Source organism: Stegostoma tigrinum, chromosome 32 (assembly GCF_030684315.1).
Source record: "Stegostoma tigrinum isolate sSteTig4 chromosome 32, sSteTig4.hap1, whole genome shotgun sequence".
NCBI classification, from domain to species: Eukaryota; Metazoa; Chordata; class Chondrichthyes; order Orectolobiformes; family Stegostomatidae; genus Stegostoma; species Stegostoma tigrinum.
The window spans coordinates 20,189,947-20,213,199 of NC_081385.1; the positions used below are offsets into that span (position 1 = coordinate 20,189,947).

At 39.3% G+C, this 23,253-nt stretch overlaps 2 protein-coding genes across 5 annotated transcripts in view; one reads left to right on the forward strand and one right to left on the reverse strand.

Annotated features, from left to right (window-relative positions):
* ncapd3 (non-SMC condensin II complex, subunit D3) overlaps positions 1–9,291 on the forward strand; it is an 83,242-nt gene extending 73,951 nt beyond the window's left edge. For all 4 annotated transcript variants that reach the window (XM_048562012.2, XM_059639112.1, XM_048562013.2 and 1 more), the window contains exons 31-36: positions 894–1,078; positions 2,209–2,369; positions 3,365–3,454; positions 5,271–5,345; positions 7,124–7,184; positions 8,204–9,291. In XM_048562012.2, coding sequence (XP_048417969.1) covers positions 894–1,078; positions 2,209–2,369; positions 3,365–3,454; positions 5,271–5,345; positions 7,124–7,184; positions 8,204–8,315 — 684 coding nt within the window. In that variant the 3' untranslated portion in view covers positions 8,316–9,291. The remainder of the gene's footprint in view (positions 1–893; positions 1,079–2,208; positions 2,370–3,364; positions 3,455–5,270; positions 5,346–7,123; positions 7,185–8,203) is intronic.
* A 1,755-nt stretch (positions 9,292–11,046) lies between these two features.
* The window catches only part of jam3b (junctional adhesion molecule 3b), a 57,035-nt gene continuing 44,828 nt past the window's right edge, over positions 11,047–23,253 (reverse strand). Inside the window, exons 7-10 of the mRNA XM_048562015.2 lie at positions 20,038–20,145; positions 19,706–19,724; positions 14,091–14,154; positions 11,047–13,777 (exon numbers count right to left, since the gene is read on the reverse strand). Of these exons, the coding sequence (XP_048417972.1) occupies positions 13,742–13,777; positions 14,091–14,154; positions 19,706–19,724; positions 20,038–20,145 (227 nt within the window). The 3' untranslated portion in view covers positions 11,047–13,741. The remainder of the gene's footprint in view (positions 13,778–14,090; positions 14,155–19,705; positions 19,725–20,037; positions 20,146–23,253) is intronic.

Consider the following 23,253-nt stretch of genomic DNA (forward strand, 5'->3'; position numbering starts at 1 on the left):
GTTCACAACTCTTTTTGGGTTAAGGCAGGTACCATCAGTCTTTAGGAAGGCAATGTCAATGTTAGTATTCATTTCAAGACTGATGCACCTGAATTCCAGGTATGTTCTGCTGAGGCTGTATAAGGCACTAGCCAGACCGCGTTTGAAATATTGTGAGCAGTTTTGGGCCCCATGTCTAAGGAAAGATGTGTTGCAATTAGTGGGTCCAGAGGAGGTTCACAAAAGTGATCCTTGGAATAAGGCTTGTTGTATGAGTTGTCATTGAGGATTCTGGGTCTATACTTGGAGTTTAGAAGGATAAAGGCGGGGGCGGCGGTGGTGAGCAGGGTGTGGTTTCATTGAAATGTATAGGATACTGAGGCCTGGATACAGTGGATGTGGAGAAACACATGGGCACAGCCTGAGTGAAGGGTAACCCTTTAGAACTGAGGTGACAAGTAACTTTTCAGTCAGAAGATGGTGAGTCTGTGGAACTTATTACATCAGAATGCTGTCAAGGCCAAGTCAGTGTCTTTAAGACAGCAATAGACTCTTGTTTAGTAAAAGGATCAAGGGATACAGAGAAGTCAGGAGCATGGGGTTGAGAAACTTAACAGCCATGATCAAATGCAGAGCATACTTGGTGGGCCAAATGGCCTAATTCTGCTCTTGTATCTTATGGAGATGAGACTACAGTTGAATCAGCCATATTTTTATTTAATGGTGGTGTCGCATTTAAGGACTGAATAGTCTACTCCTGATCTTAAGCCCTATGTTTTTTTCGTGTAAGCTACCCTCCGAAAAACAGAAGTATTTTGATAGCTGGAATATTACCATTGTTGTGAGAATCAAACATGTTCATATTTATCTAAAATGTCAAAGCACAATTTCACTTTTTTTTTTATCTTTCTAAGTTATCGCCCAGAGTTTCACCTCCAGCAGTCTCCGATGCACAGGCTGGGAGTGAAGCACAGTCTCCTTTAGGTCTGAAGGCAGCCCAACCTACAACATCTCTGCAGAAGACACCCACTTTGGCTTCATGTGGGTTTATTACTCCTAAAACTGGAATGCTGAAAATGCCTAAATTCACAAAACCTAGGTAGGAAAACTAAATTATCCTCTTTAGATTAAATTCCCTACAGTGTGGAAACAGGCCCTTCGGCCCAACAAGTCCACACCGCCCCTTGAAGCATCCCACCCAGACCCATCCCCCTATAAACCACACACCCCTGAACACTACAGGCAATTTAGCATGGCCAATCCACCTAACCTGCACATCTTTGGACTGTGGGAGGAAACCGGAGGAAACCCACGCAGACACGGGGAGAATGTGCAAACTCCACATGGACAGTCGCCCGAGGCTGGAATCGAACCTGGGTCCCTGGTGCTGTGAGGCTGCAGTGCTAACCACTTTGCCATCATGCAATGCCTTTATCATTTTCTGATGGACCACTGCCTTAAAACTACTGCTGAAATGTAATTGCTGATGAACAAAAGTGGCTTCTTTAACCTCCAGAAAGTTAAACAGGCTTTGTCTTGACCTTTTGGTTATGAACAGATAATGTAAATCAAGTGTTTATCGAATTGAGTGATGGACCGAGACTTCTTGCAATTTAGTGTCTTAGTATCCTGACATTTTAACTCTGAACTAGTTACTCAACAAAACCAAAAGAAAAGTTTGACATGTAATTCAGTTACAGGACTGCGCGTAAGCCTGATAAAAGAACAGCTATAGTTGTACTGAGCTATTTTAAATGGTCAAATGTGCCATTGGATGTTGGCACTCAATCATTGATTTCATGGGAAAAGCAATTCCAGTGAGGTGTAAGAAAGATCTTCACCTCAAGTAACATTCTAATACAAACTAAACATAAAACAAAAGACAAAAATTGCAGGAAAAACTCAGCAAGTCTGGCAGCATCTGTGGAGAAAAAGCATAGTTAACATTTCAGTGACCTTTCCTGTTTCTGATTGAGGCATCTGCAGTTCTTTCAGTTTTTATAAAGCAGAATATAGGACCTAGATGAAAACTATAAATGCAGAAAAGAATCAGCCAGTGTCAGTTGTAACTTCAGGTTTTACCAACTGTGTCTGAAATTTTATTCGCTGCTCTATCAAACAGAGAAGGAACTAAAATACAGCCCAGTTTAGATATTTGATTAAAGCACAGCAACGGACTATATATAATAAAGAAAAACTGCTGAAGATGTCTATATCTGTGCATTACAGATCAATGTCACTGAGTTCAGTGGCTATTCTGAATTCTGCAAGGAAGGCAGCAGAATTCGGTAAGAAAAAACGTAACAACAGCTCTGGTTCAATGCCACTGTCTTCCAGTGGAAAGAATGACACAGTTCAAAGACTGGCTGCTGGACGTGATGGTGCTGAAGGTAGGACAATGTTTAGTGATGGACCTTTTAATTTAATTCAATTTCTGATTGAAAGTACATATGTCAATGAATCGCTTATCAAAAATTACTAAACTACAGCTATGAAAACTGCTTATTATGAAGTAATAGGGAATTTTAAATGCCTAAAACTTTTGTACAGTAAGTATATTTTTGCTTTTATGTATAAAATAAGCAGTGTTTTTTAAAAGAATGCCATCGTTAAAATGGCACTTCTGTGCTCAAGAATATTTAATGAGGCTGTTGAACTAGGAGATGATAGACTTCCCTGGTAGCTAATGAATGCACCTCCAGATGATACTGTGTATAACTGACTAGAAAGAGCCCAGGGTCCAATCTTTGCAATTAAAATTAGTTGCTGTTTTAGACAGCATAGTTGACTTCTTTGGCTCAGACTATGGCTCTGAGTGATGGGACAGGGATTTGCTATACCAGTGAAAAGGGGTCATCGGACTGAAATTCTTCATCAAGAACTGGAATTCAATTCGTAACTTCTTCATGCTCAAGTTGGTAAGGTATGAAATGTTTTACCTAGGATAACAAGTGGAGTAGAGCTGCATCTTTTGGAAATAAACTGGATAAGTCTTTTGAGGCTTATGGGGAGAGAGAGCAGAGTGTGAATTGATTTAGACCACTGTTGCAGGGATTTGGCACAGCAATGTTGGCATTGTGATTTTCTTTGCTTGTAAATTGCTGAGTATCTACGCTATTTAAATGTTAGTTTGCTGAATGTCTTTGGTAGCAGAGTTAAAATGGTATGGATTGCTGCTGCCATTCAGTGCTGTAATTTCATTAAATTCAGACCATTTCAACAGATTTCTATAAATCTTATTTTTTTTAGTCCAAGATGTTTTTTACTTTGAAAATTGCATTCAGTGTGGGTACGTAAACTGGAAAAGTCACTGATAAATGTTTGGGCTGTAATGTTAATTTTAACATTCTCATCATGCTTGTTTAACTATATTCTCTTTGTGAAGTTTCATTCCAGGGCGAAGGAGAGCATACAAGATCAGAAGCTTCATCTGCTGATTCATCTGTGGTTGAACGAGCTGTCAGTACTCCTGATAGTAAGTGCCCTCATAATCACGTGTAAATTGGGAACAGAAGCAGGTCATTTGACTGCACTGGCCTGCTTTCAAGTCAGTAAGGTGATGGCTGATCTGACTGTGGCCTCTCTACGCCTTCCCACCTAACCCAGTAATCTTTGTTAGACCAAAATCTATCTCTGCCTTAAAAATATCCAATAACCCTCAACCTCCAACTTTCTCTGCTGTAAAATAGTGATACTTTTTGTGATGGACACTGCCCGAATACCTGGTGGTCATTCTATTCTGCCATTCACCCATGTCCAGCCTGATCCATGCTTGTACTGAAACTGACTTGTGCCTCTTCCAAAACTTCAGTCTTGAAATATGATTGAAATTTATAGCAAATTGCCAGAATGAATTATTTGTGCATTTCAAATGAAACTCTGAACAGAGCATTGAATTTGCAGAAGTGCTATATACCATTACTTTCAAATATATATTTGACTTGAAAATTGGTGTATAAATACCACACAAGAGGTAACTGTGCAACAGAGTAATTAGTTTTGAGTTAAAGTTTCTACTTGCTGTTAAGTTGAATTTGTTAGCAAATTCTCTTTCAAGCTCAATAGCTGAAAGAAAAATCAGACCTCATAGTTGGAGCCACCCACAGAAATTAGTGGTTTACTGGCTAAACCAAGAAAATGCAGCAGTGATCATCAACAGGATATGGCAATCAACTTAGATTCTATTTTACAAAAATTCTTGAAGTACAAACTGAATCAGTTGACATTTATGACTCTTACAGCAAAAGAAATTGAGTTTGCAGACTACCTTTCATAACCCTCTGTGTGGCTGAGGTTTTGGAAGCAGCAGCGAGATAAATGGCCAGATAATTTTACTGTTACTGAGAGATGGATTTTAGATGGGACTTGAGAATTTCCCTGTTGTCCTTCTGAAAATGCTATGGATTCTGTAGTCAATGAGAGGAAGAATTAGTACAGTACTTTTGGCACCTCCTTAGAAAAGTACAGCAAATTTACCTTACTCTCCACAGGAGAGGTTTATTCCTTGTGTGAGCAATATTGAATTCAAATTTCTGCAATAAAAAACAAATTTTGAATTTGCTCAGTATCTCTTATAACTTGACTTTTACCAGTAGATGGTGCTGTAACATGGGACTTGAGACATTAGAAAGGATAATAGATTTACCTCCTTATCATAGTTTCACTTGGGATGATATTGAAATCAATATTTAAGTAAGTTTTAGACTTTGCACAGTACTTAAAAGGATATAGAAAATAGCAATTGTGTGATCCTTCCTTTTTCTTTCCCCATAACTAAATTTCAGAATGTCCATGGCCAAATAGTCTACTGATTCTTGCAATGATAACTGGGTTGGGGATACTGGTAGTTCTCCTGTTACATGCTTGTGTGACCTTGTGCTGTAGAAAGTTTGTGTTATCCAAACAGTGTCCACTATTCATCAATCGCATTACAGCCAATTTCCATTCACATGCGTTATCGCAGAAACACCTCTACAAGTGGATTGTCAACACAAATTTTAAGTGATCTGAAATCCATCATTTTCAGGAACGATGGAGAGGAAGTTGGCTGGACAATATTATATGTTTGGGGAACTATGTAAAAGCACTGAGTTCAGAATGGAATAAAACTTTAATTGCATTCGTAGTAGGTTTGGCATCAATGCATAAACAGCCTATAATCTGTTTACAGTCAGTCAAAAATATGCTAGGTTTCCAAAGAAAATCTAGTATCAAAATAGAATAGTATAACTGTATACCAGTAATAACTTTAATATTTCTTCAGTAACTTTAATTCGTCCATTTTCTTTCAGAAACAATTGATAATGTGACCTTTGCAGCAGGAGTCAGTTACATCAGTATAACACAAACACCAACATCTGAAAAGAGTAAGTTTTCAGTGTGCCTGTTGCATTTTAAAGTAATATGTATAACTTGCAATTAATGACAAGCAGTATGTGTTTTTTTTTGTACATTTACTTCTCCTGGCGATTTGTGTACTTCAATGCCTTCATATAGGATTTTATTTCTGAAAAGTATTTGTTGCTTGTAATGTATGTAAGCCAGCTGGATGGTCACAGATAATAACTGTCTTTAATTCAGTATGCAATTTTGAATTAAGAAAAATAACTGGTCGTTTGAAAATGTTAGGCTTACGGAATATTCATCCACATTTTTCAGCTTTGCATTAGTCTTTTACAGGATCTGTGTCTCTGATAAAGGTAACCTAGATTTTGTGGTTGTAATGACAGCAGAAGTTGCTGCCATAGCTGCTGTTTGGGATTCCGACTGTTCTAGCTGTGTTTTAAGTTTTTGATGAAAATGTTAGATATCTGTTGAATGACATGAACTTGTACTTTAATCTATTATTCTCCTTTGGAAACAAAGGGCATCTTATTGAATTACCATAGATATTCATTGACCTTTTCTCAGTGATACTTTCAATTGATTAAAGCCCATGTTGGGTCTTTTGAAATGCCAATTACACACCTGCTTATTGGTCATGGTTCTGATTCAGCTATGTACCAGTTTTTCTGATTTTTAAATGAGAAAAGAACAAGTATGACAAAGATTCACTAGACTGGGAGCAGTATTGGCAACAACAAAAATAAGCCGAGGTATCTGAAAAATTGAAGATTTTGGGACTAAATGTATTATGAATATAGGTAGTATTTAGGTTCTTAATGGTGTACTAATGAACAACCACTTTAGCCCTGGATGGAATATTAAATTCTGCATTTTCAGAAAAGCAATTTTAAGCTACTACCTTTAAACCCGTTATTTTGCTTTCTGTAGAACTGCAAAACAATAAAGGACAGTAGGTGCTATTAACTTAATTTTCTTGAGATTTCTTCAATGTCAACAGCTTTTTGACCACCTAAGATTCTATTTAGCTAATAGCAGAATGAAATTAGCATCAATAAGGTGAAATCAGTGCCACTGTACTCACTGGATCTTGGTGGACAATTTTGAAGTCAGCAAGAAGTGCCATCACTTTGCTGCTGATTATGAAATTTGGCTTTTGATATCTAGAACAGGATGTGCTAACCTGATTATTTCCAAACAGGGCTGGATCTCAATGCACGGAAAGCATTGGAAAGAGTAACTGAGATTTTCAAATAAATTTGGTGGTCTGTATTTTGAATAGACACTTTTCAGATTTGTGTTTATACTTCGTTCGCCAGCCACTTAATGTGAAAGCATGATAAACATTGTGTTCTGTGGCTTATGACATGATATTTCAAATGGTACAAGCTGTGAAAAATGTTTTTCCAAAAAAAAGTTAACAAATAATATACTTCCTAATTGTTTTACAAATTAGGAAGTCCTGTTTTGGAAGTAAAATGTAGAGTTATGTTTTACTTACCTGAAAATTGGTCTTGGATAAGGTGGTGCTGTAACATTATTTTGTAACACCTGAAATTTTAAATTATATACTACTAGCAAAATTCTTCATCAATAGATTAGAAAGAAAGCTGAACTTGTGTATAAAATTAAAAACTAGTCATATTGGGTGTTCTTGAGTGCATGCACAATGAATCACCTTAGAATAATTAAATATGATAGTACGGCGAAGATTTAAACTGTAATAGTTGTAATCTTTTACGATATTGCTGTCTATAGACTAAATGAGAAATAATGATTAGTTTTTTTTAAATACTAACAGGTAAGGAACATGCACAGGAAGAGCAGAAAAGCATGCTGTGTCTAATGTCTCCAGATAAACCGTAAGTAACTAAATACAATAATGCAGTATTGAGCCCTTGACGTGAGATGTTCACGTTCCCTTTATAATACATGAGAAATCTTGGCTTTGAATGTTTTCCAAAAGGTGAAGAATTAAAATCCATATTATCACTTTGAAGGCATAACATTATCAACGCCATATTAACAGCAATGGAATATATTTCAATATGTACTTCTTCCCTGAGCTAATGCACATTTATATGAAAATACTGCAGCAACATAATGGATGATGAGATTAAACAAAATCGAGAGCTGCTGTATGAACTAAATTGCCATTATAAAGAACCAAAATGGCTACAAAAATTTAATGTAGCTATTTATTACTGCTGGTCAGTCTCTCTGGCACTTGATGCTAAATTTAAATTACTGGCAGTCATTACTTCATGGTAGTTAACATTGCAAGTGCAGTCTAAAAAGAGCAAACTGTCTCTAACATAATAAAATGTGAGGCTGGATGAACACAGCAGGCCAAGCAGCATCTCAGGAGCACAAAAGCTGACGTTTCGGGCCTAGACCCTTCTCTGATGAAGGGTCTAGGCCCGAAACGTCAGCTTTTGTGCTCCTGAGATGCTGCTTGGCCTGCTGTGTTCATCCAGCCTCACATTTTATTATCTTGGAATTCTCCAGCATCTGCAGTTCCCATTATCTCTGTCTCTAACATTATTTTTTGTCTTACCCTGGAGATCTATTTTAACAATTCCTACCACTTCAAACACTCCTTCCTTTGTCTCCTGTTTTGCAGCTAATTAATGCCAACAGCATTCTGCATACAAATAAGTGCAAAACATATTGAATGTTGCAAAAAGGGAGACAAACTTTGGTCTGCTCAGGATGAAAGAAAAACAAGATAACCTTGTTTGTTCATAATCAATCTATCCTTTCAAACAATTAAATCTGCTAAAGAATATTTATAAAGCATGTACGAAACAAATTACCAAACTTTTTTTTTAAACTGACTCATTGCTCACTGTTTTTGTAAATGATGTATCTGTTCCCTTAGAGTTCCTCATCCACGTCAGTGGAATGTGGAGTCGCCAGCTACCAGGAAAACAAATGAAACACACGGCAGGACAAGATCTCAGAAGAAATATCCTCTAAGGCCTTCAAATTAAGGAAGTTTGTAAATTTGTACAGTTGTGTACTATTTAATTTTGTATACTTTGAGCTTGTTCTTTAAGATTAATTCAAGGTAACTTCAGTGGACTACTTTTTAGTTCACTTTTAACTCCCTCCACAATATACAGAGAACTGTAAACATTTGTTAATTATTGTGACAGAATTTGTAGTTACTTCTCGGCCTAGTGTAGTCAATTCTAACAACCCACTAAAAGCTATCCTGCATACTTAATAAAACTACTACTGTTCTGGTGAATGTACTGGATTCTCAAGGCTACTCCATGATATGAGGGAAATTCAAAGTAAGCAGAATACAAAAACTTATTTTCTTGAAATGCCACCTTTTGGGGTATTGAAGCATGTTGACAGAACTTCTGTATAGATCCTGCTTTGACTCCTCCAAGACTACTACAATATGCCGTATTAAGCCCTGCTTGTTTGTGTGTACATGCTAGAAGCAAGTTTTGAAAATGGGTTTGAGTGCTCCAATGAATCTGTCCTATTACAAATTCACTTATCACCTGGATGTCACATTTAAGACAATGTGAAAGATCGTGACAAAATACTCAATTTGACATTGTTCATTTTGATTTTGCTAAATGAGCAAGGCCAAAACGCTATGTGACTTTAAATTCTTTTAATTATGTAAATTGAGTTTTTGCTCCTTTTTCAACATGATTATGTCTATAATGCCTATGAAGAAATCCTTCAGTTTATATAAGTTTAGATTCATGTTGCTAATGGTCTAAATAGTCCTTGGTTTTCATTGTTTGTTTGAGATTTAAAATTCCTCCCTTAACTGCTGCGCACCTTAAGTGATAGAATTAGTATACACACTTTTTGGAAACAGCAGGAATAGTTAAATACTGACAATTATCTGAATCACCTAATTGAGCCACATGGTGGTGCTATGTGCTGAAGGTCAGAACTGGTTACCGTAACTTTTAAAACAAGTTTAGTATAGTTAGTTTTAGAACTGGTTACCGTAACTTTTAAAACAAGTTTAGTATAGTTAGTTTTAGATCTACTGTTGGATTAGTGCTTCATTTTAATAATGACAAAACTTTTGTTTGTAAATTCCAAATTATTTGTCCTCTTCAAACCCAAAGGATGTTTAGCATGATTACTAGAGGGCCAAGTTAAGTAAACTGCTAAGTACTTTTTCACTTAGAGATGGTTGCCAAGAAGTGTACAAATTAGTTGTTCACTACTGAGCAATTTTTTTAAATAGGTGAAGGTGGGTAGACGGCAGTGTAAGCAGCTTGTATCTGAAGCTCTGCCAGCATAGTGGATTTATGCAAATAAGGCTCAAATCATATACCAAGAATGGTGTTTGAGAAATTTCACAAAGGTTAATTAGAATCTGTAAAAGTAGACTAGCAAAGAAAATCTCAATTTCAGTTTGGATGACTCTGGATAGAGTTTTCTGGCCCCTGTCAACCCTCCTCCTTTTTAGCAATAATGATAACTACTGAAATTACAAATTCAGCAAAATACCAGTAGTAGAATGAAAGATGTAGACTTGATAAATCAGTGCTGGTTCAAATATGTATTTACAAGATACTTGATTCAAAGATTATTTTCAACTCTGAAGTTGTGCAAAGCTGTATTAGGAACAGAAATTAAAGGTTTGTTATCCTACAGATGTGTTCAAAGTACTAGCTGTTTCAGTGAAGTCAGTCAAACGAACAGTGATCTTGAGAGCACGGATTTGCTGTTAGTTGCATCATTTGAATTGTCAGTATTTTGCATTTTAAATGAAATGTCCACACAGTTAACTTAAATGTGTTGTGTACAGCTTTTTGATAGTACAGAAAATATAGGGATAAATCTAGTGTCTGTTTACATCTTGTTCCCAAGACTCCAGGAAATCCAAAATGTGAGATTTAAACTCCCTTTTGATACCAAGCCCACAGGTTTGGGGAAAATTTTATCTGGACATATAGACATGATTAGTTGCATTTGACATTCTACATGATCTGTTTGCTTGAATTTAATTACTGCAGCAATTTAAATCATATACTCTGACATTGAGTAATTCAGTGCCTGATTTTTTGCCATTTACAATAGGCTGTAAAAAGAGAGGGGTGCAGAGAGGATATTTTAAATGTTGCATAGTATAACTCCACCTAGCAAAGGGTTTACAGATCAATCTTATTCTGAAAATAAAATGCAGAAATCACAGTAGAAACCCAGTTTCAGTTCCATGCTTGGGTGACTGTGTCCGGATGGAGTTTACACATTCCGTGTCCATGGGGGTTTCTTCTGGGTGCTCGGATTTCCTCCCTCAGTCTAAAGATGTGCACGTTTGGGTAATTCAACATGGCCAATCTTAGTGTTCAGGGATATGTAATTTAGGTGCATTAGCTGTGGCAAATGCAGGGTTACAGGAAGAGAAGAGGGGATGGCCTGTTTCTACACCGTAAGGATTCTATGGCTTCAAATTCTAAATGCCAAATAAGGTCTAATGCCATCTTTGTGGGTAGAATATCTGTTCATTCAAACTACAAAGTTGTCTACATGGAACCATTGCAATTTTGTGTTTGTATTTGATGAATAATTGAGTGTAATGAAGCTCTATGTTGGAATAGTGTACAAAATACCTATTAAAGATGAAGGGTCTAGGCATGAAACATCAGCTTTTGTGCTCCTGAGATGCTGCTTGGCCTGCTGTGTTCATCCAGCTCCACACTTTTTGTTATATTAAAGAAGATACTCCACTTAAGATTACAATCCAAAAGTGACATTTATTCCTCAACTTGTTAATGAGAACACATAGCTTGGCCATGGAGAAAATATTATGTTTTGTAAAATTACATTAACTTTAGTGCAACAACAAAAAAGGAAACAATGTTTAGTGATTTTTTTTCCAAAATCTGAAAATTACAAAGTAGTGAACTAAAAAATGCAATCCGGTCTTCTGATGCAAGGCAAAAATTAGATTGTGTACAAAATTACTGTTTTCTCTAGATTATGAAATCCAGAAAAATGTCCCTCTCATTCTATTCACTAAATTTTACATTAGATTCCATACAGATGTTTAGCTAGTGTGATATGCACTTCTAATCCAACCTACAACAGATTAAAGCCAACATAGTTATCAATATTGATATATACAAAATTTCTACCATTACACTGCTCCCTGCACACAACTAAATGAACAAACCTTTGGAAGGAGCGGCATGTTTTCTTTTTGGCTAGGCTAAAATTGAACAGAAACAATTGAGGATGGTTTCACATTTAGTGAATATCAATTTGAGTTTTTTTTAAAAAAAGAAATGAACACAAACAAACAGCTTCTCTGGTGTGGGGGACAAAGTGGCTGAATGTTGGGGTATAAATCTATGTATGAACAGAGCCTACTGAGGATTTACTAGGAGGACTGGACAAAATAAAACTGGTTCGGGGGCTACCTTTTATACATGAGTTGTAGTGGAGTTCAACATCTGTACTTTCAAGCTTCACAGTGAACTAAACATGCCACAATTGTTTTAAATTCTTAAGTTTCACTAAATGATCTCTAGCCCCCAAGAGATCAACTTTACACAAAATATTCTTCTCAGAATAACAGTAGTATAAATGCATCTGAAATATACACATCACTATCATTTTACAAAAAGTGTAATAACTACACATTAGGAATCAATATTTTGAAACATGTTTAGTGATAATATTTTTGTAAAAAGTACAAGAATCATTTAGAAATATTAAATTATAAAACGTAATCAGTGGATTCTGATGCAACCAGATCCATTTTGTTCTGTCAATAATACTGTGTGTGTTAAAGACTTTAGTAAATAAAAGGGTGCTGTTTAAGTTTCACAATCTAGACTGGCACTTTGATAGTGCAGCATTCTCTCAGCAAAGGGTTCGGTTGAACCAAGGCTGTCTGCTGATCCAAGTAAATATTGAAGATCTTGTGACAGTATTCAAAGAAATACATGAGGTCTCCAAGTCCTGACCAAAATGATTCAGTTGCCCACCACTACAAAATTCATTTCTCACTTTTTGGTACGGAATCTCAACTGCCCAGTTATTCTGTATAATAAAAGATGACACTTATTGGTTGTCAAGGTGCAATATAAATGTGGGTCTTGTTTTATATTTAGCAGAGACTGCTAAATATAGTACATTTTTGGAAAGCAACCTATTGTGTAGGAATTCTGAAACTACTGCTTAATTGATCTGTAGTTGTTAATGAACTGTAAAAGTTCAAAGTGGTATTTAATTTGAAAATCTAACAAGCTTAATGCCCTTGAGTTGAGATTGAGGCAAAACTTGTGACAAATGATTCAAAACTTTGAATTCAAAAGGATAGCTAAAGATCACCTCCTTGATTGCGTCTTCAAAACTGAAAGTTAGCTAGCTACTAATCGAGTGGTTAGATGGTAAAAGTACCTGATAAATAACACTGGCCTGAACTTTAATATTCCCACCTTGACCCAGAAAAGCACAATTGTGAAAATTCACTTGGTTCCTGAATTCCAAAAAAAGGTTTTTGTTTACCATTCTATTCAATCATTTGAATTCCTACGCTTGATGAAAAAAATCTAGTGCTAATTTAAATGTTGGCATTTTTCAATTCTGTTTAATCATCCTTCAATATTTAATGGCTGCTTTCTATTAAACTCTAAGTCAAAAGTAGGCAAATTGGTTGGTTTGAAGCAAAAAAAATCCAAAGAATTTTGTTATTTTAATATTTAACCAGAAGAAAAGCCACTCAATGAAACAAGTACGGAACACTTCAATCGTTGAAACTCTTATTCTATCAGCGATCTCCTTAAGACTTATTTTTTTTCCTTGAGTAACCTCATGGCAGTTTTCTTGTCGTAGGTTGAGGTAAAACTACAGAGCTCCAGATGAATGAATTAACATTATTTCAAATCATATTTGCATATTCTGTACAACTTTATCTAATAAACCCTCATTTCAAATGAATAAAGGATCTGGAGAGATCTCAACAGAAAAAAGTACTCATCAACTTAGATATTCTTTGCTGATAATTTTTAAACCTATTTTAGAGATCAAAGCCTTGAACGATTACAGGAAAATACATTTTCAAAAAATAATCAGTTGGTCTGACTAAATTTGATATTTACCATTTCTTGGCCCTTAATTGTGCAAGTTTTCTTTTCCAGAACCTAATGTTAGGGCTTTTAGCCTTGTAATACAACAGCAGATAATTAGGGGACCTCCTTACCAGTACCAAGACAACTTCTGTCAAAAATGCAAATTAAATGAAAAATATTTAGTGGTAGAAACAGTGGTCAACAGCTTTGGCAATGAGAGTCATTTTGTTACAAATCTCTACATATTAACTTTACAGATTTGTGATCCATACATAAATATTTAAATTCACTACATGTTTGAGTTCCTTTACGAAGCGCATCTGTTGTCTTCGCTTCTTTGATCTTCTCCCTTTTTAGATAACAAAGGATGATTTATGTCGGAAATCTCCCTATAATGGAGGAATGGTGCAAGTTACACAGCAGTGCATACAAAAAATCAGTAATACAACTGTACAAAAATTTTCATAGGCCAGAGGCTCACTTCATTTTATGGAGTTCAGGTCCTTGAACTTTTAAACATAGCAATACTGTTTCATTAAACAAGAATGCATGGCACACCAGTGGATCGATAATCCTTAGAACCTTAGGATTAAGATTCTGAATATGCTGTTTTCAAATATCTGAATTGAATGAAGTTGCCCTCGTACACCCAAGTCCCCTTGTCTGCCAACAACTTTTAACTTTGCTTCATGTACATCTTACCTCACTGTCCATAGGATTTGATCTGACATAGTCAACATCATCTGCTTTTGAGGAAGCCTGGTAACTGAAATGAAAAAGTTTTTTTGTATTGGTGCATAACTGAGCCCTGGTAATTATTAAAATATTTTATAATTTACATGCCAAGCTAAAAGAATATGAATGTTATTAATGTGACATGATGCACTTGGACAGGATAAACAAACAAGGCAATGTAGGACATGATGAATGTTAAGACCCTGGAGAAGTACAGAGGATCAGAGGGACCTTGGTGCACATGAGCAGCACACACCTTTATGGTATCAGGATAGTTGGACAAAGTGGTTGAGAAGGCATAAAGTATACTTTTATTTGTCAATAATGGCATAATAATACACAAGGACATTTCGCCAGGGTGTGCTGGGATCATTTTTAAAAATATCATTAACAGGATGTAGGCACTGCTGGCTAGCTTCAAGTTTGCCAGGCTTCAATTACTAGTTAACTGCCCTCTTGGATCACTATAGTCCATGTGTTGCAAGTACATGTGCAGTGTTGTTCAGGATGGAGTTCTCGGATTTTGCATCAATGGCACCAGTATAGTTCCAACTCAGCATGGTGTGTTATTTGGAGCAGAAAGTGCTTGTGACACTGTTTCTATGCACCTGCTGCTCTTGTCCTTCTATGTGGCAAAAGTTAGATTAGGAAGGTATTGGTGGTTTATTTCAATGCAATTCCCTCCCAACTGTATGCCCTAGTGCTGCCATCTCAGATGGCTGTCCTATCTAATACAGCTGATGGTTTCTGGCACCATGAAATCACAGAACATGGAATCATGCCTTACTGACACTATCAAGCTGTAGGCTGACTTCAATATACAGGTGGATTCAGTGAATAATGTTGCTGTTGGATCCAAAGAAAGAGAATTCATGGAATGTTTGCAGGATGGCTTTTTGGAACAGCTTGTGATGGAGCCCACAAGGGAGCAGGCTATTCTGGACTTAGTGCTATGTAATGAGCCAGACTTTATAAAAGGCCTTAAAGTAAGGGAACACTTAGGAGGCAGCGATCATAATATGGTAGAGTTCAGTCTGCAGTTTGAAAGAGAGAAGGCAAAATTGGATTTAATGGTGTTACGGTTAAATAAAAGGTAATTACAGGGGCATGAGAGGAATTGACGAAAATAGACTGGAAGCAGAGCCTAGCGGGGAAGATAGTAGACCAACAATGGCAGGAGTTTATGGATGTAATTGAGGACACAGTACAGAGGTTCATCCCAAAGAAAAGACAGATTATTCGGGGTGGGCTGACAAAGGAAGTCAGGAAATATATCAAAGAAAAAGAGACAGCCTATAAAATGGCCAAGAGCACTGGGAAATCAGAAGATTGGGAAGGCTACAAAAACAGACTGAGGTTAAAGAGAGCGCAATAAGGAAGGAGAAGATCATATATGAAGGTAGGCTAGCTAGTAATATTAGAAATGATAGTAAAAGCTTCTTTCAATACATAAGAAACAAACGAGAGGCAGAAGTAGATACTGGGCCACTCCAAATTGATGCTGGAAGGCTAGTGATGGGAGATAAGGAAATAGCTGAAGAACTTAAGTACTTTGCGTCAGTCTTCACAGTGGAAGACATGAGTAGTATGCCAACAATTAAGGAGAGTCAGGGCGCAGAATTGAGTACAGTAGGTGAGAAAGTGCGAGAAAAGCTAAAGGATCTAAAAATTGATAAATCACCTGGCCCCGATGGGCTACATCCTAGAGTTCTGAGGGAGGTGGCTGAGGAAATAGCGGAGGCTTTGGTCGTGATCTGTCAAAAGTTACTGGAGTCAGGGAAAGTCCCAGATGATTGGAAAATTGCTGTTGTAACTCCCTTGTTGAAGAAAGGATCAAGGCAAAAGATGGAAAATTATAGGCCAATTAGCCTAACTTCGGTAGGTGGTAAAATTCTAGAATCCATTGTCAAGGATGAGATTTCTAAATTCCTGGAAGTGCACGGTCAGATTAAAACAAGTTAGCATGGTTTCTGTAAGGGGAGGTCATGCCTGACAAACCTGTTAGAATTCTTTGAAGAGGTAACAAGTATGTTAGATCAGGGAAACCCAGTAGATGTTATCTATCTAGACTTCCAAAAGGCCTTTGATACAGTGCCTCACTGGAGGCTGCTGAGCAAGGTGAGGGCCCATGGTGTTCGAGGTGAGCTACTGGCTTGGATTGAGGATTGGCTGTCTGACAGAAGGCAGAGAGTTGGGATAAAAGGCTCTTTTTCGGAATGGCAACCAGTTACGAGCGGTGTCCCACAGGGTTCAGTGTTGGGGCCACAGCTGTTCACCTTATATATTAATGATCTGAACAAAGGGATTGGGGGCATTCTGGCAAAGTTTGCCAATGATACGAAGCTAGGTGGACAGGCAGGTAGTACTGAGGAGGTGGGGAAGCTGCAGAAAGATTTAGACAGTTTAGGAGTGTGGTCCAGGAAATGGCTGATGAAATTCAATGTGAGTAAATGTGAGGTTTTGCACTTTGGAAAAAAGAATACAGGCATGGACTATTTTCTAAATAGTGAGAAAATTCGCAAATCAGAAGTGCAAAGGGATCTGGGAGTTTGGCCCAGGATTCTCTAAAGGTTAAACTTGCAGGTACTGTCTGTAATTAAGAAAGCGAATGTAATGTTGTCGTTTATCTCTTGGGTTGGAATATAAAAGCTGCGATGTGCTTCTGAGGCTTTATAAGGCTCTAGTTAGGCCCCATTTAGAATACTGTGTCCAATTTTGGGCCCCACATCTCAGGAAGGGCATACTTGCCCTGGAGCGTGTCCAGCGGAGATTCACACAGATGATCCCTGGAATGGTAGGTTTAGTGTATGATGAACAGCTAAGGATCCTGGGATTGTACTCATTAGAGTTTAGAAGGTTGAGGGGAGATCTAATAGAAACTTACAAGATAATGTATGGTCTAGAAGGGGTGGATGCTAGGAAGTTGTTTCCATTAGGCGGGGAGACTAGGACCTGTGGGCACAGCCTTAAAATTAGAGGGGGTAAATTGAAAACTGAAATGAGACGACATTTCTTCAGCCAGAGAGTGGTGGGCTTGTGGAATTCATTGCCACAGAGTGCAGTGGAGGCCGGCACGTTGGATGCCTTCAACGCAGAGATTGACAAATTCTTGATCTCAAAAGGAATCAAGGGCTACGGGGAGAGTGCAGGAAAGTGGTATTGAAATGCCCATCAGCCATGATTTAAATGGCGGAGTGGACTTGATGGGCCGAATGGCCTTAATTCCACTCCTATGTCTTATGGACTAGTCTGTGGAACAGCATTTCCAATCCTGATGCAAGCCTTCAGATATTAAGGATGACTGTACAGGGTTGGTGCGGTGGTGTGTGCTCTTATTTCCAGTGTCTTAAACAATGTCAGGTAGTCTATCTGGTTTCATTTCTTTTAGTTTTGATATGACTGCGTGGCTGGTTGTTCTATTTTCTGAATTAAGAGTTGGCCACACTGCTGTGGATCTAGAGTCACCTATGGGCCAGAGCACTTGAGGACGACAAACTTTCCATCCCAAAATGACATTAGAGAATCAGATGATAGCTTTTAATTCTACATTTTCAATCAAGCAAATTCAAATTTCACCATCCGCCATGGTAAGAACCATACCCATATCCATAGAGTAATAGCCTGAGTCTCTGTCACTAGTTCAATAACAGTACAGTTGCTGACTTGCTCGCTGAGCTGATTTGTTTTTGTGCAGACGTTTCGCCAGCATTCTAATTAATATCAGTGAAGCCTCCAATGAGGCAATGTTGTTCCATTCCGCTTGGACTGGATACTGTCCAATCAGTTATGGTGAGTGGAGTCAAAACTAGAAATGGCACTACTCAACATAATGGTAGTATAAATTCTGAAGGGAGAAGAACAACATTGTGTCATCGTAGACCTCACTGATGATATTTGCTAGCATGGTGGTGAAATGTTTGAATGAAAACAAGCCATCTTGGTGAACAAGTCAGCAACCTCACCCACAACTCATGCTATAAATCTTTGCAAAAACCTCAATAACAGTACCACTCTGCCACCCTCTCCCCTGTTCTGAAACCTTCATGATTTTCAAATGGCAGAGTTTAAGACATACATTGTTCCTTGAAAGTTGCCACCCAGGTTGACAGGGCTGTTAAGGCGGCAGACAGTGTTTTAGCTTTTATTAATAGAGGGATCGAGTTCCGGAACCAAGAGGTTATGGTGAAGCTGTACAAAACTCTGGTGCGGCCGCACTTGGAGTATTGTGTACAGTTCTGGTCACCGCATTATAAGAAGGATGTGGAAGCTTTGGAAAGGGTGCAGAGGAGATTTACTAGGATGTTGCCTGGTATGGAGGGAAGGTCTTACGAGGAAAGGCTGAGGGACTTGAGGCTGTTTTCATTAGACAGAAGGTTGAGAGGTGACTTAATTGAAACATATAAAGTAATCAGAGGGTTAGATAGGGTGGATGGGGAAAACAAATCAGCTCAGCAAGCAAGTCAGCAACTGTACTGTTATTGAACTAGTGACAGAGACTCAGGCTATTACTCTATGGATATGGGTATGGTTCTTACCATGGTGGATGGTGACAGCGAGCACAAGGGCATAGCTTTAAATTGAGGGATGAAAGATACAGGACAGATGTCAGAGGTAGTTTCTTTACTCAGAGAGTAGTAAGGGAATGGAACGCTTTGCCTGCAACGGTAGTAGATTTGCCAACTTTAGGTACATTTAAGTCGTCATTGGATAAGCATATGGACGTACATGGAATAGTGTAGGTTAGATGGGCTTGTGATCGGTATGACAGGACGGCACAACATCGAGGGCTGAAGGGCCAGTACTGTGTTGTAATGCTTTATGTTCTATACATACACCAGACATCATTTGAAACTTTGTCTTGACAGTGAATTCTATAAACACTAGAAATTAATAAGGAACGTAATCACTAAGAATCACATGTAGGTGATGATTATTCATTGATTTCATTGTGAAGTTGAAAATTGTGGGCTATACTATGGTGAATTCTGGGTGACTCACTCCATTTTACAGAACTAGTTCTATAATTACTACTGCAATCACAGTAATTTCCCTAAATTGTCTATCAGTTCAAAATTGACATGAATGAGATTTTTAAAACAAACTGGAGAAATACTCAAAAGTAAGGAATGAATACTCAAAGTGTGGGGAATGAGGAAAGTGCTTTCAAAATACTTTGTACAAACATGATATAGGTTAAAAGATGGGATAAAAAGGTATGGAGCTGGATGAACACTGCAGGTCAGGCAGCATTAGAGGAGCAGGAAAGCTGACATTTTGGGTCTGGACCCTTCTTCAGAAAGGGTCTTTTCTGGAGGGGGGTCCGGATCCAAAACATCAGCTTTCCTGCTCCTCTAATGCTGCTTGGCCTGTGTTCATCCAGCTCTACACGTTGTTATCTCAGATTCTCCAGCATCGGCAGTTTCTACTATCTAACTGTGAATCGAGGTTAAAAGATGGCCTGTGTTGTATCATCATGGTTATAGCTATTGCCAACCCATTGCTCTACAAGTTATCCTTGAAATATTAAGACTAAACCACATTTAATGGAGTTAAAAAATAGATTGCCAGAATTAGTAACTTACCCCTTTTCAGACTGTTTCTCTGTTGGGAAGAAGAAAACAGTATTTAACAGGACTGATCATTGTCAAGAGAATGAGCATTGGATTACAAGTGAAATTGAAAGTAAATTTAAGCAATAATCTGTGATGTCTTTCATCTCTACTGTTTTAGAATGAAATGTACAGGTTGACTTTTCTAGATGGAAGATTACTTACTACTGAGGCATCTAGGAGCTATTTTACACTAGTTTAAAAATCACATTACAGCAATAAGCACCCTTCAAATGACTATTGGAATAAGATGATTCTTCAAAAGATGATTACTTTAATTTTATAAAGTGGTGCCGCTTACTTACTTGTGAAGTATCCTCGTTTATATGCAAATCTGATGACGATGGTTATAAATAGTAGGACAAGAACTACAACTAGAACACCACCAATTATCGCAGCAACATTAATATCATCTGGAGAATGATAAGAATATCACATTATTCATTCAGCAAAAAAAATCACCCAACAGCGGCATTTATAAACTGAAATGTTATATTATGCAACAATATTTTTACAAAACCTTTTGCAAAACAAAGGCACTTCACAGGTATCCTGATGGCAAGCAAGAAGTGGAAGAGAAATTGAATCCTCAATGCTTTTTACAATAGATTTCAATTCATTTATTGTGAAAAGTCATTACAATTCATAGCATAATAATAAAATGTGAGGCTGGATGAACACAGCAGGCCAAGCAGCATCTCAGGAGCACAAAAGCTGACGTTTCGGGCCTAGACCCTTCATCAGAGAGGGGGATGGGGAGAGGGAGCTGGAATAAATAGGGAGAGAGGGGGAGGCGGACCGAAGATGGAGAGTAAAGAAGATAGGTGGAGAGAGTATAGGTGGGGAGGTAGGGAGGGGATAGGTCAGTCCAGGGAAGACGGACAGGTCAAGGAGGTGGGATGAGGTTAGTAGGTAGCTGGGGGTGCGGCTTGGTGTGGGAGGAAGGGATGGGTGAGAGGAAGAACCGGTTAGGGAGGCAGAGAAAGGTTGGACTGGTTTTGGGATGCAGTGGGTGGGGGGGGGGGGGGGGGGGGGGAAGAGAGAGAGAGAGCTGGGCTGGTTGTGTGGTGCAGTGGGGGGAGGGGACGAACTAGGCTGGTTTAGGGATGCAGTAGGGGAAGGGGAGATTTTGAAACTGGTGAAGTCCACATTGATACCATATGGCTGCAGGGTTCCCAGGCGGAATATGAGTTGCTGTTCCTGCAACCTTCGGGTGGCATCATTGTGGCAGTGCAGGAGGCCCATGATGGACATGTCATCTAGAGAATGGGAGGGGGAGTGGAAATGGTTTGCGACTGGGAGGTGCAGTTGTTTGTTGCGAACTGAGCGGAGGTGTTCTGCAAAGCGGTCTCCAAGCCTCCGCTTGGTTTCCCCAATGTAGAGGAAGCCGCACCGGGTACAATGGATGCAGTATACCACATTGGCAGATGTGCAGGTGAACCTCTGCTTGATGTGGAATGTCATCTTGGGGCCTGCGATAGGGGTGAGGGAGGAGGTGTGGGGACAAGTGTAGCATTTCCTGCGGTTGCAGGGGAAGGTGCCGGGTGTGGTGGGGTTGGAGGGCAGTGTGGAGCGAACAAGGGAGTCACGGAGAGAGTGGTCTCTCCGGAAAGCAGACAGGGGAGGGGATGGAAAAATGTCTTGGGTGGTGGGGTCGGATTGTAAATGGCGGAAGTGTCGGAGGATGATGCGTTGTATCCGGAGGTTGGTAGGGTGGTGTGTGAGAACGAGGGGGATCCTCTTAGGGCGGTTGTGGCGGGGGCAGGGTGTGAGGGATGTGTTGCAGGAAATACGGGAGACGCGGTCAAGGGCGTTCTCGATCACTGTGGGGGGAAAGTTGCGGTCCTTAAAGAACTTGGATATCTGGGATGTGCGGGAGTGGAATGTCTTATCGTGGGAGCAGATGCGGCGGAGGCGGAGGAATTGGGAATAGGGGATGGAATTTTTGCAGGAGGGTGGGTGGGAGGAGGTGTATTCTAGGTAGCTGTGGGAGTCGGTGGGCTTGAAATGGACATCAGTTACAAGCTGGTTGCCTGAGATGGAGACTGAGAGGTCCAGGAAGGTGAGGGATGTGCTGGAGATGGCCCAGGTGAACTGAAGGTTGGGGTGGAAGGTGTTGGTGAAGTGGATGAACTGTTCGAGCTCCTCTGGGGAGCAAGAGGCGGCGCCGATACAGTCATCAATGTACCGGAGGAAGAGGTGGGGTTTGGGGCCTGTGTAGGTGTGGAAGAGGGACGTAACCTACAAAGAGGCAGGCATAGCTGGGGCCCATGGCCACCCCCTTAGTCTGTAGGAAGTGGGAGGAGTCAAAAGAGAAGTTGTTGAGTGTGAGGACAAGTTCAGCTAGGCGGATGAGTGTGTCGGTGGAGGGGGACTGGTCGGGCCTGCGGGACAGGAAGAAGCGGAGGGCCTTGAGGCCATCTCCATGCGCAATGCAGGTGTACAGGGACTGGACGTCCATGGTGAATATGAGGTGTTGGGGGCCAGGGAATTGGAAGTCCTGGAGGAGGTGGAGGGCGTGGGTGGTGTCACGGACGTAGGTGGGGAGTTCCTGGACCAAAGGGGAGAAAATGGAGTCCAGATAGGTGGAGATGAGTTCGGTGGGGCAGGAGCAGGCTGAGACGATGGGTCGACCAGGGCAGGCAGGTTTGTGGATTTTGGGAAGGAGATAGAAACGGGCCGTGCGGGGTTGGGGAACAATGAGGTTGGAGGCTGTGGGTGGGAGGTCCCCTGAGGTGATGAGGTCATGAATGGTGTTGGAGATGATGGTTTGGTGCTCAGGTGTGGGGTCGTGATCGAGGAGGCGGTAGGAGGTGGTGTCGGAGAGTTGGCGTCTGGCCTCGGCGATGTAGATTCATAGCATGTTTGTTTAATACTTACCTTAAGACTCACTAACTGTCTGCACTCAGGTTTCTTTGTCGTATAGCTGCAGGTTTACACATGCAAACCATGGACAAAACTAAAAAGCTGTGCAGCTTGATTTCAAACCACCATAAATTACTATGCTGGGTCTTTGGCACCCCTAATATTAATCAGTACTATTACAAGGAGGAAGATGATTTCATAATAGAAACGGACATTTTCAATGCGTTTTGAAACAAAATGTTGTGACCTGTCCATCAACTTTAAACAAAACAAATAGCACAAGTCAATATTTTTAAACTCCAACCACAGCTTGTACAGAGTCTACTCACTGGCAAATCCAAGTTAAATTAACTAGAGTCTGTCCTCAATGTTATTTGAATAATTTAATGGATATTTTTTATAATTTTATGCACTGTTATTTGATGCCATTTTTATAACAACATGGGATCTCATGTCCACTTACGATAACAGACAAAATCTTGTCTCAATTAACTCAATTTTAAAAGAGGGCAGCCTGACAGCTTAAGGTCAGCCTGGATCTTGTGCTCAAATTTAAGCACCCAGCATGACTAATGAAACAAGGCTGACGTCCAAATTGCAAAGAAACTACTCAAAAGTTGTAAAATAAATGTAATTAATTGCCTGATAAAAAGACT